Source organism: Stegodyphus dumicola, chromosome 1 (genome assembly GCF_044657685.1).
Source record: "Stegodyphus dumicola isolate Sdum_Otavi_A_Nest chromosome 1, ASM4465768v1".
Classification (NCBI taxonomy): domain Eukaryota; kingdom Metazoa; phylum Arthropoda; class Arachnida; order Araneae; family Eresidae; genus Stegodyphus; species Stegodyphus dumicola.
In genome coordinates, this window is record NC_140768.1 from 162,395,807 (window position 1) to 162,416,850 (window position 21,044).

The following is a 21,044-nucleotide window of genomic DNA, read 5'->3' on the forward strand; positions in this document are numbered from 1 at the left end:
AACTGCTTATTGTTTCTTATATAAATAAAGGACCTTTGAAGAACATAAAAAAAGGCATGTCAGGAATTTTCAGACAAACCAATAAATAAGCCTTATTTGCCTTAATTTTAGTTAGATGCTTTTTAAATTTTAAGAAAATTTAAAATTGAATTTCTTCTCCAAACAGCAAAAATGTGTTGCTGTTTAATTTACTCTGTTTTTAAGATATGAAGTTTGGCAGACATCGGTCTGCCAAACTTCATATCTTAAAAAACAGAGTAATTTATTAGACACAGAAAAAACTATTGAGCATAATTAAAGGTAAAAATAAGGAAAGTAATTAATTTATTTTGAAATTTCTAAATTAACCCTTTCGTTGTGCTACAAGGACAGATATTTTGCATCTGGATTAATAGGCTTATTGGGATATACAAAATCAACTCTGTTTTTGAAATATAACCGTGGAAAAAACTACCAATTTTTGGCTATTTAAATCCTTTTGATCTTTGCCAAACTCTTATGATGAATGGTGCTGTACTGCAGAAATGAAGAGATTTTAGAAAGAATGGATTTTCTATTTATGTAAGAAAAAAGTGTAAAATAAATTGCTCTGTGTTTGACCAAACATTTCAAAATTGCCTCTTGATTGAATGAGCTAACATAATTTCAATGTATTACAAAAATGTTTACAAATGTTAAAATATATATATAATAATAGTAATAATAATAATTCAAATATTTTGTTAAGAACTTTGAAAAGGATTATTTTACATTGCAGTATTGCTTAAAAAACTGACATACTTATTGCCCCGTTTATTTTTTTACTTTTTTCAAATACATGTCTTGAGAAAAGCGTTATTCTTTAATAACTTCTTGGTGTTATTGTTTTATTCTTTTAAGGGGGACCTTTGACAGTTACTGATGCTAATCTTTGCCTTGGTCGACTTCAGCCAGATTTTTTCCCCAAGATATTTGGGGAAACAGAAGATTTACCTCTTGACAAAGCTGCAACTCTCAAAGCATTTGAAAAATTAACTAATGAGGTGTGTTACTAAAAGTACTTGGTATTATTTGGTTTTTGCAATTGTTGGTAACTATCTGTAATTTGATGGCCATTTTACAAATTTGATTCTAGAGTCTTTTACATCATTGGAAATTATTTGCATGCTATTATATTTTAAGAAAACATTTTTATTGTTAAAATAGTTAAAAACATTTTATTTGAGTTTATGTAAAAATGAAAGTGTGATTTGATTTAAAATTGACAAATTTAACCTTAGATTTTCATTGGTTTTAATTAGATTACCTCTTGACAAAGTTTCAATTCTCAAAGCATTTTAAAAATTAACTAATGAGGTGTATTAATAAAAATACTTGGTATTATTTGGTTTTTGCAGTTGTTGGTGACTATGTGTAATTTGATGGCCATTTCTAGAATCTTTTACATCATTGTAAATTATTTGCGTGCTATTATAATTTAGGAAAGTGTTTTTATTGTTGCTTAAATTTAAAAATACTTTTATCTGAATTTATGTAAAAATGAAAGCATGATTTGATTTAAAATTGGTAAAATTTAACCTTAGATTGTCATCAACTTTAATAAGATTATCTCTTGACAAAGCTTCAACTCTCAAAGCATTTCAAAAATTAACTAATGAGGTGTGTTAATAAAAATACTTAGTATTATTTGGTTTTTGAAGTTGTTGGTGAATGTGTGTTATTTGATGGCCATTAGAAATTTGATTTTAGAATCTTTTACATCATTGTAAATTATTTGCATGCTATTTTAATTTAGGAAAACATTTTTATTGTTGCTTAAATTTAAAAATAATAATTAAAAAAAAACTGTTATCAGAATTTATGTAAAAATGAAAGTATGATTTGATTTAAAATTGGTAAAATTTATCCTTAGATTGTCATTAATTTATAAGAAATGCATTTGAGGAAGTGCAGATGTTTTTCTTACGAAACATCTATTGAATAAATCAGCTAGAAAGCTAGTGATGCTCATTTTTAATTATAAAGGTGTGATCTGTTTACATGCTATTCCTTCAAAAGTTGCTTTAAATGTTACATATTATATATCAGTCCTGATATGCCTGTGGTAACACATATTTAGAAAGTGGTGATAGGAATTTGGATAGGATACAATGCATGCTAATGTCTATTTAATGAAAATTACCTTTATGTAATTAAAACTATTTCACAATTTGCTGGCAATTTTGATCTTACTATGTGTGACTTCAATTCAGATGGTAATATTATTTTAGCTGTGGAAAATTCAACAAAGCAGATTTTACAAAATGCCTTCACAACATGCTTTGAAAAGCTGCTAGTGAGTTGGAGTGTTGCATGTGAGGGAAGATTTATTTGAAAAAGAAAAACATATTTTTACTATAATTCTATATCTTGAATTTTTGAGTTTTACTGTCAGTTTTTATGATGCACTTTGTATATATAAAAAAAGTTTTTATTTTATTAACAGGTTTTAATTGTTTTTCATCACCATGGTGTATTTTATTTTTCACAGACTTAATTGACATAGGTGGATCCAAAAGTTTCTATGCTAACTCTGTTGACTAGGAAAAAAAAAATAAATAAATACCGAAGTTTGAGTATACTTTTTTTTTTTTTTTTTTAAGGCCCAAAGGACATTATCCCAGGAGGGCTATTAATTTTGTTTTGAGATTTTGTGTTGAATCCCTATAAATGGCATATCACTTTTCAAATTGTTGCCAGCAAATATTATCGCCCTGTATTATACTTAAAGAAATTAAATAATGAAAAATCTGCATAAATGTAAGCATGTTTCTTGTGTTGTAATAAAACAATGGTACTTAGAGACATCAAATTTTGAATAATGTAGTTCTCCACTTGAGTAAAGGCATCTGGAAGCCCAAATTTTGAATTTGTTTTATTATCTATTTTATATTTTGTTAAACCTTTAACAAATTTTTAATTAAAAGCTAAATGATTTAACAGTGAGCAATGGTAACACTGTGCGGAACATTTTTATCTTTAGCTCACTGTATAGGGAATTCTAAAGATATACTCTTTTAAAATTATTTTGTGATACTGCTGTTGAATTGAATTTTATGGTATAAGTGCAAAGAACATGATATTTAATAGATAAAGGCAACACAAAAAATGTTTAAAAAAAGGGCCTGTTTGGGCATAATATAAAATCTGAAAACTTTCAGATTTTTTTTTGGAATGCGACCTCTGAGTCATTTTGCGCAAATGAGCCCAGAATGTGTTGCTCTTTATGCAGAGTCTTGGTAATGATGGGAAAATCATGACCTTTTGAGCTGAATCATTTTTTAGCTTTGAAAAGGAAAGAACTTGGCAGGAGCTTAGTCTGGCAAGTAGCATAAGTATGGATATGGAAGCATACTGTGTGTAATGAGAAACTCAGAAGTCAGAGGAGCTTTGTTAGTGTGCAAAATCCAATGCACATGCATCATGTTCAAGACATTAGGATTGACTCATACAATAACAGTATTTGCAGTATTGTTGATTATCGTTTGATGTTTGACACACAAAAATTCTGAATTCATCACACATTTTGGGAGGTAGTTCAAGTGAAAGTTCTTCTAAATTACTCCTCATCTTCAAGAGATAATTTTCTGCCTTTGAAGTGTCTGTGCAATTTGAAACATTGCATACAATTTATAAGATATCTTCTTCCTCCTTTTTGTATGCCTTCATGGTGTAATGGTTAGCACACTCGGCACATATTTGAGAGGTCCAGGTTTGAGTCAGGGTGAGGACATTGTTCATTTTTCATATACTCCTCCTGCAAAATAACCTAATGTCTCTACAGTGGTGCCCGGAGTAAAAAAAGGTGGTGGATGATGATTCTTCACCACAAGAATTTGTCAGTTGGGTCCCCTAATCTCCAATCACTCTTTAAAAGGAGGAGTATATAAGGTATTTTCTCCCTCCTTTTTGCACGCCTTTGTGGTGTAACGGTTAGCACACTCGGTATGTATTTGAGAGGTCCAGGTTCGAGCCTCAGCGAAGGCATTGCTCATTTTTCATGTACTCCTGCTTCAAAGTAGCCTGATGTCCCTTCAAATTCACTGCCGAAGCATGTTCAGTGTCTCTATGGTTATTTGCTTAGTTTGATGCAGAATTCTATGTTGTTCCTTCTTTCCATCCATGATGTAATTGCGCAACACCTAGTGCAATCTTAGGACCATATTACACATGCATATGTTTCACATGAACAACTGTTTTGGAAATTTTTATGCTTGGTTTACTATTGAAAGAATGATGCGCGAGTTTTTCCTTCCTTTCTAAAAAAATTGGAAGTTGTTCGTTTTCAACCAATCAGCTATCAGTTTGTTTGTAAGTGAGAACCACTTTCCTCTGTGTTAACCCTAAAACGATCAGTGGCGGTTGGCTGTTGTGACAAAGCAGAAAAATTGTTTCAAACAGTTGTTCCTCCAAAACAAACGGGTGTGATTATTCTTAAACTTATTCTAATATTTTTTGGCATATTGTTGTTAATCTGCGAACTTTTTGATCCAGCCATGTCAATTACTTACTGGCCTGAATATTTCTAACATATGAAAATTAATTTGCATCATCACAATTCATTGCAGATAAATGATTTTAATTCCACTCAAGTAGATGTTAAGAAAGAGACTCTTTCCGTTGAAGAAGTTGCGTATGGCTTCATAAAAGTTGCCAATGAAGCTATGTGCCGGCCCATTCGTGCCTTAACCCAGGGGAAAGGATTTGACACTTCTCAGCATATTTTAGCCTGCTTTGGAGGAGCGGGAAGTCAGCATGCTTGTGCGATAGCTAAAATTCTAGGAATATCCTCTATTTTTATCCACAAGTAAGGGCACTATAATTTATATCTAGATACGTATATGTTTTTGGAAAAGGTAAATTAGTATGAAAAATATATTATGTTGGTTATTTGAAAATTTTTTTCTTGTGTAATATTAACTGATAATTTTAATTTAACATTTTTCAAAGCATTTGGGCTATTTTCATTTTTTGCCATTTCTTTACATTCAAGTGGAACTAGGTTATCTTGGGGGGGGGGAGTTAAAGAAATATCAGAGGTGAAGATGCTAAATAAATATGATAAAATGATAAAAAAATATGAGAATTTTTTTGGTTGGATTTTCTTTTTTTAGTTGGTCACATCAGTCAACTAATAGATAAAAAGGGCTTGCTTTGAACATAATTAAAATTTGCAAAAAGCTTTGTTATGGGTAATTTCTTGTTTATTGATGTTCACATTTATTTAATAATGGCCTGTTCATGTTTTTTATTTATTGATTTTGGCCCACCAGTGGCCGAGCGGTAAAGTCGCTGAACACTGGTAGTTCGGTCCGAGGTTCGAATCCCACGAACGGGCTGGCTGCATGGGTGTTTTCGTGGTTTTCCCCATGTGTAACATGTATACGAGCCAGTTTCCCTTAGAAAGTCCTCCACGAAGGCATCCCTCCCCTTAGGCAGATAGCCCTAATGTGCTTTGCCATAATTAAAATACACCAAATTTATTGATTTTAGACATCACAATTTTTTATACGTCTGTTTTTATGAAATTAAACTGAAAAATAAATTTCTGACATGCCATTTCTAAATGAATTAGTATTAACATAGTTTGTCTCTAATGGAGTATGATCAACTCTAGATTAACCAAGGCAAAATAATAAAAAAATTAATTGTAAAATGATAAAAAGTTACTATAAAAATATCAGTGTAAAACAAAATAGTCTAGGGAAAAATACAAATAGGAAAATACCAAGGCCGACAGCAGTGATCATATGTGATGTTTTGGGAGCTGTTTTTATTTAGTGTAGTAGGTAATTTAATTGTGTGTAACTTAAGAAGTGTAAACTTTGTAAGAAAAAACAAAAAATTCTACCTAACTATTTTATGCAGGTTTGAACTCGGTGGTGTGGTATTTGAAGTTCTCTCTGAAACATTATTTTTTTAATTCCATTTATAATTTTTTTTTTCATTTCTCATAATGATCTCTTTCAATATTTACTGTACATTCTTTTTGTTTTCAATACAGACTTAATTTACATAACCAACTGATTATTGAAATTAAACTGCTTGAGATTTCAGGCAAATGATTAATACTATTTTTTTGCTAGGTATAATGTGGGTTACTCATCTTCTTACTAGTGCCCAGTGAACTAATGTACTCTCTACCAGTGAACCAGTGATACTTTTAATCTACTAGTTTAATCTACCATGCTTTTGGATTATCTGATTGACATCAGTTAAACCAAGTACCAAAAGCTAAAACAAGCTTTAATAATTGATAATCAGATAAATAAATATTTTATTTAAGTACCATTGGCACTGCCATTTATGAACAAAAAGCTAATAGAAATATTTATTAAGAACATCTTTTTTTTTTTTTTTTTTTTTTTTTTTAATAAAACATACAATTATAAAGCCATACAGATTCTGTATTAATTATATCTTTAACAATAAATATTTGCCATTTGCCTTGTAACGAACATAAAAGAAATCTTATGTATACAAGGCTGGACTTTACTGTATCTGTGTGGAAACTTCTGTTTTAAATTATTTTTATGCTAGTGTGTTCATAATGGACATTTTGTACTTATGTTTTCTGAAAACATTTACCAGTTTTTAGAGGCTATTATTCCTCACAATAAAAATATTACCTTTAATATTCAGTAGTTTATTATATTTTCAATTTGATATAAATAGTATTTTTTTAATATGTTAAATTTAAATAATATAGTCTCGATTATTTATTTATCTCCTCTTGAAGGTATGCAGGTATTCTTTCAGCTTTTGGTATGGCATTAGCTGATGTAGTTTCTGAAGTTCAAGAATCCTGTGCAAAAATATATTCTCCAGGTATATTTAAAATTTTTAAAAATATTTTATGTATGTTAACTAAGTTTCATACCATTTATAACTTTTTGCTAGTTTTAAATTTTTGTTGTAAGTTATATAAATATGATAAAATCAAACCCTGCTATTTGCAGATATAATCAATGAACCTTTTCGTCCTGTTCAATTTTGTGTAACCTTAATGTTATTTTACTCTGCTATAGTGAACCTACAAAAGTATAAGAGACTGTATAGATAATTTGAACTGAAATTTTTTTTAATAAAATTTCTGCAAGTTTTAATGAAAAAATTGCTAATCTTTAAAATCATTCCTGTTTAACCCATTAACCGCCAAAACTACAAGGATGTTTCTTTTCTCATGAAAATAATAACAAATATTAAATTAAGCATTTATAACATAAATTTACATTGAAAATAAAAAAAAATGCTCTTACCTGTGGAAAAAGTGAGTGTTGCATTTGCGCAACGTCAGCGGAATAAGACTACGGATGTTTAGTGAGTAGGATTGTACTCGTGTGATGTTTCTTTTGAGTGGAGTGCAGGATTACTTTTTAGCTGTATAGCGTTTTATAAATCTACAAATCACTTTACTTGTAATTAATTTAATATTAAAATATACATTGTATTTCTTTTACAAATACAGATTATTTCATTTGAAAGATTCAAGCATGAAAAGCTTGATTACGATCATCATGTAAAGCTACATTACATACTTTGCATCTATAAACAGTCTGGCTATGGTACTCTTTACAACAAAGTATTTTATTATCAATGGACTTTATGATAAAATGTCTACCATCTCCATGCAATAGTTTTTGAATGCTGAATTTACTAGGTTTTCCTGTTGCTGATCTATTTCTGGCTAATTCTACACTCTCAATAGGAGTTTGCAAAAGAAATAATGCATTCTCATGTCTGGAATCTAAAAGAGACTTTATTTCCAGTAGTAAAAAGTGGTGATATTTAGTAAGTTCCTCTGTTCTAAGCAAAGGGAAAAGATAAGACAAACAAATGCTTTGCAAGACAGGTGTGAACCCAATTTTAGGGGAACGATGATACAATCAGCTTGCTTTGTGATACCATATATTGTTAGTGATATTGAACCAAGGAACATGAATGGGTTCTTTTATTCCATTTAAATTCTTTGACTGAGCCATCAGGCAGTTGTATTCAAGGGTGATGCTGCATTCAAGGAAATTTTGAAATTTTCATTATTCAGGGAAAAAAGAAGTACTGAATCATATCAGCTTGGAGTTAAAGATTGATTTGTCTTTCAGAAAATGAAAATTATATCTACACTGGTGTGCAAAAATTAAGGACGAGATGGTTTTTTCAATATAACTTTGTACAAAAGCTTTCCAGATCAACACATTTAATACCGTAAGATCCCCAATACGTAAGGACATGAGTAATGTAAGCAACACTTACTAAAAGAGAAATCAGAGGGATAAAAAGAAGCTTTATTGAAAAAGTAGCATGGAGCGCAATGCGACTGAAGGCTGAAACATCCCTGTGATGGGTGTCCAGCAAAAAACATCCGGTCTTTAATAGGGGATATGATCTCCCCTGACTGCTAGGCAGGTTTCACAGCGTCTGCCCATGCTGAGAATGAGGGTGTCAGTGAGTTGTTCTGGCATTGCTGCCCATTCTTCTTGCAGTGACAATCGAAGCTCCGGAATCATTACTGGTGGTAAGGTACGAGCTGCCAAGCGTCTGCCTAGAAAATCCCATACATGCTCGATGGGATTGAGATCCGGAGATCGTGCCGGCCAATCCATATGTTCAATATCCTCACTCTCTAAGAGCTGTTCGGCAGCTACTGTGCGATGACATGGTGCATTGTCGTCCATGAAAAGGAACTACGGACCCATAGCGCCTCTAAAAAGACGCACGTATGGAAGAAGAATCTCGTTACAATAACGGGTCCCGTTGACTGAACCTGCGTCGAAGATGTGAAGGTCTGTACGACTACCAAGCATGATGCCTCCCCAAACGAGAACACCGCCACCTCCATACCTGTCCCTTTCAATGATATTCGAGGGATGATTGCGGCTTCCCCGCTCTCTCCAGATGAGTATGCGATGAGAATCGCTACTCAGACTGAATCTGCTCTCATCTGTAAAGAGTACTCGTCCCCATTCATTGTCTCTCCAATTCCGGTGTTCCCGGCACCACAGAGAACGCCTTCTCCGATGGGCAGGCGTTAGAGGTACACACCATACAGGGCGTCGTGCAAACAGACCACCACCGTGCAGTCTTCTGGCCCCGGTAAAACACGATATCGGTCGTCCAGTCGCCTGTGTCGTGTGTCTAGCGATTTCTCCCGCTGTCTGCCGCCTGTTTCTTCTGGCCTGTAAGGCAATATACCGGTCTGCGGGTGTGGTTCCTCGTGGACGACCACTACTGAACCCCCGGATAGTTGTTCCTGTAGTTTGAAATTGTCTCCAAAGTTGTAAAACAATGCTGTAAGCAATTCCGAACTCTGCAGCCACACTTGTCACACTGTGGCCTTCCTCCAACTTCCCAATGATTCAACCTCGGGTAAAAGCATCCAGATGGCGTCTAACAGATTGATTATTCGCCATTTCTTGCTGAGGCAGCAACTCTGTGATTTTAAATGCTATACGGCATGGAATCTCTTTGCCAGAAATACTGATCTTACACCATCAACATGCTTTATACTACTCAGACACTCCCCCATTACGTCTACCTGCATATCTGCGCATGTGCTACCGTACATCACCTTACTTAATCTCCTGATTGGTCTTTCTGTCCGCTGTGCCTCTTCTGTCAGCTGATATGCTAATTCTTCAACTTCGTCCTTAATTTTTGCACACCAGTGTATATATATATATTTTTTTTTTAGTCCAGCCCAGAAGGACTATTAATTTCATTTTGGCATTTTGCTTTGAAAACTTTAAAAGGCTTTATCACTTTTCAAATTGTTGCCACCAAATATTATCGTCCTAAATTATATTTAAAGAAATTACATAATGAAGAATCTGCATAAATGTATGCATGTTTCTCACATTGTGATAAAACAACGGCACTTAGAGCCATCAAATTTGAATAACATAATCCTCCAGATGAATATGGGCATCTGGAAGACCCTGTTTGGAATTTTTTATCTATTTTATATTTTGTAAAACTTTAATGAGTTTTTAATTAACAAACTCGATGATTTCAAAGCGAGCAATGGTAACACTGTACCGGGGGCGGGGATTATCTCCAGCGCACGAGATCGGAAATTCTAAAGATATGCTCAATTTAAAATTATTTTGCAATATTGCCATCGAATTGAATATTATGGTTTAAGTGCGATGATATTTAATAAATAAAGGTAACATTAAAAAAAAAAAAAAAAAAAAAACTTTGGCGTAAATAAAATCTGAAAACTGTCAGATTTATTTATTTATTTAGTATTTGTTACTAGTGTTTTTATACTGCTGTGAATAAAATAATTTTTTTGTAGTTACAAATGGGTAATTTCAGCAGGAGTCAAAATTACATTTATGCTGAGTAACTTAGCAAGTAAAATTATTAATGTTTAGTGAAACTAGGAAAGCAACTAACAAATTTAACAACTGAGCAGAATAATAATTATAATTACATCTTAATATGATTTTTTAAACATTAGATTTATTATTCACTTTTTTGGTAGATGCAACAAATAAAACCTTTTTTTTTTAGATGATAATTCTTTCATCTTTTATAAAAGTTTTTTGAAATAATCAGTTTTCTTTATTGGACTTATAGTGAACTACTGGTTATAGCAAATCGAGCATCCAATCCTTTGAAAGTTCATTATAGCAGGGTTTGACTGTACATGAATATGTGTTCAACTGCTGTAAAAATCCATCTTTTTCTACATTGAAACGCTATTAGTATTTTAAATAATTTTTGCATATTTTTATTTTTACACTCTTGATGATCAGATTTGTGCAACTTCTTGTAATTTTTTATATGTCCAGCTATTGCTAACTCTTGCATTCATTATTTTTTGTTTTGCATGATATAAGCAGTTGTTGAAAAACATGCCATATTTACTTGCATATTCCTCACAGCTTTTATAGCATAATACTTCTTAAGTATTTACATGATGTATTCACATTATTTTCTTCTTCCTTAAGGTGTTCATAAAGCAAGCTTCCTTAAATTTTAAAATGGATTTGTCCACATAGTGTTTATTTGCATCTTATTAACTGATTTGCTTGGGAATTTTGGGTGCATTGACTCTGATTGGTGAAGTAATAATAGTAAACTGTTTCAAAAAAAGGGGAAGGGAGATATCTGATATTTTTGTTGGTTCTGCACATGATAACACAAACTGAATGGTGATGAAAATGATTGCAGCCATGAAGTTGGCAATGACATGTTAAGCTGTAACACATAATACAAATTGCAGTTCTAACAATATTAAGTAAATTCAGGCTTGGGGGAGTAACAATGAACAACAGATTCAAGATACAGGGAAGTAGAAATGAGGATATCTTATTAGATGTTGTGATGTTTATATTACTATGTGTTCTTATGGGAATGTAGTTCCTTTTAAACAAATGATACTGCAATCTGTAGTTCATCCATGAATATATTCCATTTTTTACTTTTTTATTCTAACTGCATTCTTCGAAATTCAGTTATTCACATAATTTCCCTTCCTGATTTTCACGGGATTAAATTAGTATAAAAGGGGGAATACAAAAGTAAATATGTTATTTGCATTTTTATATTGTAGCTGTCTTAAAAAGAAACTAAAATGAGTTCTTTTCAGCCTTTGTGAAAAACAGACAGTTAATAAAACACTAAACACAATTGAAGGGCTTGCAGCAAGAAGGGGTCAGCTCCACTTTGGTAGATTTTTTTTTTTTTTGTTCATGTTTATTATTATTATTATTATTATTATTATTATTATTATTATTATTATTATTATTATTATTAAAAAACAATCTTTGCATTGGTGTAGCTGTAAAAAATCATTTTACTGTCATTTTTAATGAGGACAAATGTTTAGAACATTGGTTCTCAACCTTTAGACTAACACATACCATATAAAGAAAAATTGAAAAACTCTAGTACCACCATTACACTTCACAATGATTATTTTTTCAATTTCTCAATAAAAATATTTAAAAAAAAAATATTTTGCCATTTGCAGAAACTATTAGCTATTTGCATTAAATATTCACTCGTAAAAAATGTTATATTAAAATTTGGTTGCCATTTTAAGTATCAAAATTTAATTAAAGTTTTATAAGATTTTTTTTCCAGTTTTATTGATTGATTGGTCTTGTAAAAAATTCTTAGTGTACAGTGCACACACAAAAAAAGGAGGACAGTTCTATATCTCCCGTTCTACTGCCCCGATTGACGAAATTCAACTTGCGTTTTTCATGTCTTGAAAACGGGACTTAGATATATAGTATTAGATTTATATATAGCATTATTTTAATATGGGTATTTTGACACAAAATCTGACTTTTTCTGAAATGACATTCCAATTTTTCCTTATTATTTAATTCCTAATTATTTCGATTATACGACTCAAATGATGCCAAATTTACAAGTTTTGTGAAAAATTGCACAAGAAGTTTTTTTAAAAATTAGCTCTCAAAATTTTATCACCTTAGTGTTAATTGAATTGGATGTGCAGAGTGTTTATAAAGTCCCGGACCCATTTTGATGTTTAATAACTCATAAAATAATGAAGATATAAACAAAGTTATGGCATTTATTGATGTAATAACTTATATATTTTCCTTTTCAGGTTTGAATATCTTTACTTTTGTAAATATCGTCTGCGTGTGTGGTTAATTTCAGATAATTTCATTTTCCAGTCTAAATATCTGTACTTTTCTAAATATCATCTGCTTATTAATTGCATTTTTCTCTCTTTTGTTTTTGGCAACTTTTGCAATAATGTGTGCATATGGGAATCTGAAAACCCCCATGTATACTGTGAGGTACAAAGGGATTCCCCAAAGGTTAATGTGTCGTGTGGATTAATGTATGACCGAGTCATTGGGCCTTTCTTTTTTACAGAAAAGATGGTCTCATCAGTCGTATACTTAGGCATGTTGGAAAAATTCGTATTTCCACAATTAGAAGAGCTTCAGCTACATGTCTTTTTGCAACAAGATGGTGCACTACCTCATTGGGGTACCATTGTTCATAATTCTTTGAATGACCATTTTACAGGAGGATGGATTGAGCGAGGAGGTCCAATTCCTTGGCCACCCAGATCACCTGCTATAACATCGCTGGACTTTTTCCTTTGGGGATTTGTAAAGGACAATGTTTACAGGAGGAGAATGTCGAACATTGATGACCTAAAAGCCAGAATTACAACCTCAATAGCCTCTGTGGATGCCGACATGCTTGCCGGTACCTAGCGTGAAATTGAATACCTACTTGATATTCTCCGTGCGAAGGGGGCACACGTGGAAGTTCATTGACAAGGGTCATGAAACTTTTTGAGTCTATTTAACCATTTAATTTATTAATTTTAATCTATCTTTATTATTTGAGTTATTAAACATCAAACTGGGTCCAGGACTTTATAAACACCCTGTATATTTATGAATATCTTTTTTTAATTAAACTTACTTGATTCCTTCTTTAAAATTCAAAATTTAGGCTTAATCCAAATACAATTCGCACATTCATTTTTTATGATTTATTTTTAAAATTTGTATTTTAAAATATTTTTTATAAATTTTTCAAAACAATTTTTGTATTATAACCTATAAAATCTTTAACACTTTCTTAAAGTAGATGTATTTCTAGGCACACCTGCAAAAAATTAGAGGTTTTTATTCAAAATTTTCTAAGATATACTTGAAATTACATATTGACACCTTTTGAAATTTGGCATCTTTTTTTTTTTTTTTTTTGAGTGATAATAATGCTAAATGTGGTTTACGCACTTTGTTAAAATTGTTTGAAAGTATGAAAGATGACTTTTTTCCACTCGTTTGCAATGCAAAGCAGAAAAGGAAAATTGGGTTTCTATAAATTAAGAAGTTTGCCAAGTAAATTATTCTTGGCACTAACTGAAAAAAAATACAGCAAGATAAATTTTTTAATTTCTCCGTAAATTTCATGCAAAATTAATATTTAGGCATAATTTGAGTCGCAGAAATGAAGTATGGAAAAAAATTGGCATGTCATTTCAGAAATAGTCCAATTTTGTGTCAAAATGCCTATGTTAGAACAATATATAAATCTTATATATATCCTAAGTTGCGCTTTCGAGACATGGAAAACATGATTTGAATTTCGTCAATCGACCCTGTAGAATGTCAGATATAGAACTGTCCCATTTTTCGTTTTGCCCACTGTACCATTATTTTGATAATGGCTGTTGTCTTTCATGTATTAGTTTGTCAAAAAATTAATTAACAATTAGTTAATGACCTTTGAGTAGGGGTGCGGATAATCAGAAAATGTCATATTGAATGATTTTTTTGCAACCCCGTTTTTTAATTTTTATTTTTTATAACTAAATTGATAATGTAAACTGGTTTGAAATATATTTGAGTCATTTGTCTGTAGAAAAAACATGAAATTTTCTTAATAATGAGATGATTTTAATAATTTTAAGAAAATAAGTGATTGTTTTCCTTTTTTGTGCAGAAAATTTTGAGTACTTAGATGAAAGGATTAAGAATTTGACATGCAAATGCCAGGAAAATTTACAAAAGCAAGGGTTTCAAGAGTAGGTCCTTCTTTCTTTATTTACATGTAATCTGGTTTCTGTCTGTTTTCTAAAAGCATGTGAAAATAAGTAAATTTGACTTAATTGCAGAAGTTATGCTTTAAATGGACTCAAAATTTCATCTGATGGCAAGTATTTTGATTACATATTCTGACTAAAAAATTGTAGTAAATGAGTATAGCTTTGAGTATAACAGTAGTAATTTTTGCTCTTCCCTCTTTTTGGGGGGGGATGCCAACTAGTAAAATTTAATGAAAGATGTGACCACCGTGCACCTTCATATAAGCTTTGTAGATACATTCAACTCCTTCATTAAATAATCAAATCTGTCAGAGGAAAAACTTCTTGTTTCTTTAATAGAGCAATTCTCAGCTCTTTGAGAGAAGTACCTCTACACACTGTGTATTTTATATGTGTTGGGTACGTGCTCAGTGATGATTACAAGATGTACACAAACATCGTTTATTCTACATTACTCATCTACTATATTATATTACAGTTATAGTTACAGATAATAATAGATACAGTTACAGTTACATATATAACATCTTCCTTTTTTATAAAAAATAATAATAGTAGTAAAATTAAACATATTCTTTTAAATAATAAGGTTTCTTAACAGTCCTACCAGATCGAGTGACGTAGTTATGTCCATTTGAAAAATTTGATGAAACTATACCTCTTTCACTATTTGGTGACACAACACTTCTGTTAGATTTTGAAGGACTTACAGGCACATCTAAATTTGTAGTGCTCCTACTATTTTCATGTATCTCGGGTTCATCTATAACTTCATTCTCATAGTTGTTTTGTATTGCAAACTCTTCCTGATTAGTTCCTTTAAGAAGATCTCTTCTGTTCCTTTCTACAATTCTTCCGTCTGTTCTTATAATCCTATATAAATGGGGTCTTTCTGCTTCTTCTATAATTTTCCCTCTTTCATTTAGTTTTTTCCCTTTCTCTTTAATGTAAACATGATCTCCTGTTTTCAGTGGTTTTAATGGTCTTGCATTCCTATCATAATAACTTTTTTGTAAGGTTTGTCTCTTCAGTAAATGTTGTTTATGGTCTTCATATCGTTTAGCTTGGGCAAAATTCTCTTTTATAGGCATCAATCCATTTACTTTTCTTCCAAACATCAATTCTGAAGGTGACTTAATTTCATCTGAAATAGGAGAGTTACGATATTCCAGTAAAACTAAATATGGATCTTTGTTGTCTACTACAGCTTTTTCTAACATTCGCTTGACAGTTTGAATATGTCTTTCAATCATTCCATTAGATTGTGGGTATTTTGATTGTGGGTATTAAGTTCTGGTTTCAAAATTCCATCTTCTTGCAAAATCTTTATATTTCCTGCAATTATATTGTGGACCATTATCCGAATATACTATTTTCGGAATACCATGTCTTGCAAAAATTGATTTCAATTGCTTTATCACTGCTACACTTGACAAATCTTCCAAATGTCCAATTTCAACATATTTGCTAAAATAATCTATAACTATTAGATAATCCCTTCCTTGAAAGTAAAAGAGGTCTGTTCCCAATACTTCCCATGGACCATTAGGTATTTCTTTAGATATCCTTGGTTCTTTAGTATTAACTTTTTGTAAACTTAAACATGTTTGACAATTCAGTACCAAATCTTCAATTTCTTTGGACATTCCTGGCCAATATAATATTTCTCTTGCTTTGATCTTGCATTTTATTACTACTCCTAAATGACCATAATGAATTCTGCTTAACATATCTTTTCGTAACCTTCTAGGTACAACAACACAGGAATTTTTAAATATTCATCCATTTGCTTCTGATAGTTCTTCTCTGAAGTTAAAATATGGTTTTGTCAGTTCTGGAACCATACATTTTTCATCTGGCCATCCAGTTTTAATTAATTTTCTTAAAACTTGTAGTTCTTCATCTTTTTCTGTTTCCAGTTGAAAAACTTCCATTTTACCATTAGACATTCGTATACATTCTACAACTAATCCAACATGAGCTTCTATATCTCCTTCAAAGAAATCAGATCCTTTATCAGTGAATGATCTTGATAATGCATCCGCTATAAAAAGTTCTTTTCCTGGTTTATATTTTATCTCAAACTGATATGGCTTGTATCTTATACGCATTCTTTGTAGTCTTACAGGGCATTTATTTAATGGCTTTTTAAAAATTGATTCCAGTGGTTTATGATCACTTTCCACAGTAATATTTTTTCCAAATATATATTGGTGAAATTTCTCACACGCAAATACAATAGCTAAAGTTTCCTTTTCAATTTGAGCATAATTCTTCTGTGTATCTGTTAATGCCTTAGATGCATATGCCACTGGTAAATTATTCTGCAGTAAGACTGCTCCTAGTGCTTCTTGAGATGCATCTACAGATAAAACTACTGGCATCTTTATATCATAATACTGTAAAATTGGTTTATTTACTAAGACATCTTTTAGTCTTTTAAATGCTTTTTCATGTGTTGCATTCCAGTTCCAGATAATGACAAATCTCTTAAACATGATGTCAATTCTGATACATTAGGTATGAATCTAGAAACATATGTAATCATTCCTAGGAAAGTTTCTAATTCTTTCACATTTTTTGGTGGTTTTATATCTAGAATAGCCTTAATTTTGTCTTCATCTGGTTTTAAACCATCTTTAGAAAATATATGTCCCATATATTTCACTTCATTCAGCCCAAATTTACATTTATTTAAATTAAATTTAACATTCTTTTCTCTGGCTCTGTCCAACAACTTCTTTAATCTTGAATCATGTTCTTTTTTATCTTTACCCCAAACTAATAAGTCATCTATATATATTTGAACTCCTTCTAAATCACTAAAAATTTCAGAAAAACTTCTGTGGAAAACTTCTGGTGATGAACTCAGTCCATATGGCAACCTCAAAAAACAATATCTACCAAACGGAGTGTTAAATGTAGTAAATTCACAACTTGAATCTGACAGTTTAATTTGCGAAAATGCTTTGTTTGCATCTAAAATACTAAAGACCTTTGCATTTGTCATTTGAGATGAAATTTCTTCAAAGGTTGGTATGTGATAAAGTTCTCTTAGTATATTTTGGTTAAGGTGCTGAGGATCTAAACACACTCTTAAATTTCCATCCTTTTTCCTTACTACCACTAATGAATTCACGAATTCTGTTGGTTGGTTAACTTTCTTTATAATACCATCTTTTTCCATTCTTGCTAATTCCTTTTTTAATGGATTTAATAAGCTAAGTGGAATTTTCCTACAGGGTTCTATTTTACCAACAGCTGCTGGTTTTAATTTAATATGATATGTATATCCAGTTAAATTCCCAGTTCCTTTAAACAAATCTTGATATCCTTTTAAAAGTTTTGGTAACTTTTCATTAGAATCAGGATTTACTGTACAAATCCTTTGTATTAGGTTTAATTTTTGCAATGTAGGTAAACCTAAAATAGCTGGAACAGTTTTATCACATGCTACGACTTGAAATTCTACTTCATCCTTGTCCCCTTTCGATGTTTCACATAATAATTTACATTTTCCAACTACATCAATTGTAGTACCATTGTAATTATTTAAAGGGACTTTTGATTTAGTCAAACATTTCTCTCTTAAATTTAATTGTTTAAATTTAGGCAATGGTAGCACATTACACTGAGCTCCAGTATCCAACTTAACAAATAAATATTTAGATATGTTTACTTTTAGTTTTTCAAACCATTCGGTTTTATTTTTAGAAAATGGATTTATATCTTCTACTGACCCTAAAATATATTCATTACCATTATTGTGTAACTCATGCTCTAAATTATTCTGTACAACATTAACATTTTTAAAAGTGCACATTTTAGAAAAGTGATTTTTCTTTTTACAGTATAAGCAAATCTTATTATAAGCAGGACAGTTGTATAACTTATGAAAAGTTCCACATTTTCTACATGGTTTTGGATTATTGTACTTATTTCCTTGATAGTTTGAAGAAGATTTAGTACTTTGTTGCTTTTGTTTTACATGAAAGTCTTTCTTACAAGGCTGACTTTTTTCCTCTGAAGGTCGAAATTTATTACGTTTGATAGCTTCTATTTTATTTTCTTCAGTTAAAGTTTTCAGATGAAGTTCTGCTTATTCAGAAGCTTTACACATTTTAATACATTTCTCCAATGTTAACTGATCTTCCCTTAATAATCTATCTTTGAGATTTTTATTTAGAATTCCACTTACTATTCTATCCCTTATTAAACTATCTTTTAATTCTGCAAATCCACAGTTGCTACTTAATTTCTTTAAATCGGTTAAGAAATCATCAAACGATTCACCTACATGTTGTGTTCGGAAAAAAATATATGTCTATCAACACTTTCGTTTGCTTTCGGTATGCAAAAATTTTCGAAAGCTTCAATTACTTTGTCAACATCCTTCTTATCTTCTTCACTTAAATTAAAAGTATTAAATTTTTCAAGTGCTTCTTCACCAATAATATGCAATAAAATAGCTACTTTAATTTCAGGTGATTTAGTAATACCACCAGACGCTAACATATAAATTTGGAATTCTGTTTCCATTTCTTCCAATTTTCGCTTAAATTTCCTTCGAAACTTAGATTACTTGGTGGCTTTAATCCATCCATATTTAATTTAGGACTTTAAATAGTTTATATATACATATTTTTAGCCACTGCCAATAAAAATAAACAACTCACTTACCAGCCATATAAGTTTCGATTTCACAGTAAACAACTTCTCATGATGTTTTTGTTTAGAACGTCTTTACGGAGGCTGCATGGTTCTTCAAAAAAAATTTTCTTTTTTATCAACGACCAGCTGCGCCATGTGTTGTATTTTATATGTGTTGGGTACGTGCTCAGTGATGATTACAAGATGTACACAAACATTGTATTTTATATGTGTTGGGTAGTGCTCAGTGATGATTACAAGATGTACACAAACATCGTTTATTCTACATTACTCATCTACTATATTATATTACAGTTATAGTTACAGATAATAATAGATACAGTTACAGTTACATATATAACACACACCTTATACACACACAAAAAAAGGGACAGTTATATATCTCCCATTCTACTGGGATTATATTCTATATCTCCATTTTACTGGGATTATATTATATATTTCCCCATTCTACTTCTAATTCCATAGCATTGTTCTAACATAGGTATTTTGACACAGAATTGAACTTTTTTTTTAAATAATATACTATTTTTTTCCATATTCTGATTCCATGATTCAAAGTATACCTAAGTGCCAAGTGTAGTAAAAATTGCACAAGTGCTTTTTAAAAAATTAGCTCTCAAAATTATAGCTCCTCTAAGTTAATTGAATTAGGTATATACTTATTAATATCTCTTTTTTTATTAAACTTATTTTATTCTTCCTTTCACATTTCGAAATTTAGGTTCATTCTAAATAAAATTTGCCCATTTTTTTATAATTTATTTTTTAAATTTGTATTTTAAAATAATTTTATAAATTTTCCGAAAAAATTTTGATTTATAACTTATAAAATTTTTACCATCATCTTAGAATAGCTGTGTTTTGCATACCTGCTAAAAATTAGAGTTTTTTAATTCAGAATTTCCTAAGATATATGTGAATTTACATATTGGCACATTTTGGAATTTGGCATATTTGTTATAAGCAATAATGCCAAATGTGGTTTAGGCACTTTGTTAAAATTATTTGAAAGTATGAACAATGAGCTTTTTTCTGCTTGTATACAATGAAAAAAAGGAAAGGAAAATAGGTTGCTATAAATTAACAAATATTCTCTATTCGTGAAGTTCGCCAAGTGAATTATTCTTGGGGCAAACTGAAAAAAAATGTGCCAAGATAAAGTTTAAATTTCTCCATAATTTTTTTTTTTTTACAAAAATTACAGAATTTAACATCCAGGCTTAATTTGAATCATAGAATCAAAATATGGAAAAAATGGTATGTTATTTTAGAAGAAGTCCGATTTTATGTTAAAATACCTATGCTAGAATAATGCTATATATAAATCTAACATATATCCTAAGTCGCACTTTCGAGACATGGAAAATTCAAGTTAAATTTCGACAAGCAGTCCAGTAAAAGGGGAGATACAGAACTATCTCCCCTTTTTTTGTATGCAAAGTGTACCTTGATAGCAGGAATTATAAAATAATTTGGTACAAGACTCTAAAAGCCTTTAATAATGGTTAAATTTTTATGAAAGGAAAGAATAGAGTGTGTAAAGAAATCAAATGCCAGCATTCAATCGGTCATAATTTAATTTTTTCAGTTATTGGTGATATACCTGTTACTGATTTGTCCATGTGATAATGCTGTACTTGCAGCACAAAAATTTAAAAACATTCTGTTGACAGAATGATAAATAAAGGTGTAACCATGAAAAGCTTACAATTTGGAATGTCAGTATTACATACATGGATAAACTTTTTCTTAGCCAATTATTTTACAATAACAAAAGAAGAAAGCCCAATGA

At 30.9% G+C, this 21,044-nt stretch overlaps 1 protein-coding gene across 3 annotated transcripts in view; it reads left to right on the plus strand.

Moving 5' to 3' along the window:
• The window catches only part of LOC118198772 (5-oxoprolinase), a 187,030-nt gene that overhangs the window by 32,957 nt on the left and 133,029 nt on the right, over positions 1–21,044 (plus strand). For all 3 annotated transcript variants that reach the window (XM_085822874.1, XM_085822870.1, XM_085822863.1), the window contains exons 11-14: positions 880–1,022; positions 4,587–4,825; positions 6,758–6,846; positions 14,476–14,557. In XM_085822874.1, the coding sequence (XP_085679000.1) occupies positions 880–1,022; positions 4,587–4,825; positions 6,758–6,846; positions 14,476–14,557 (553 nt within the window). The remainder of the gene's footprint in view (positions 1–879; positions 1,023–4,586; positions 4,826–6,757; positions 6,847–14,475; positions 14,558–21,044) is intronic.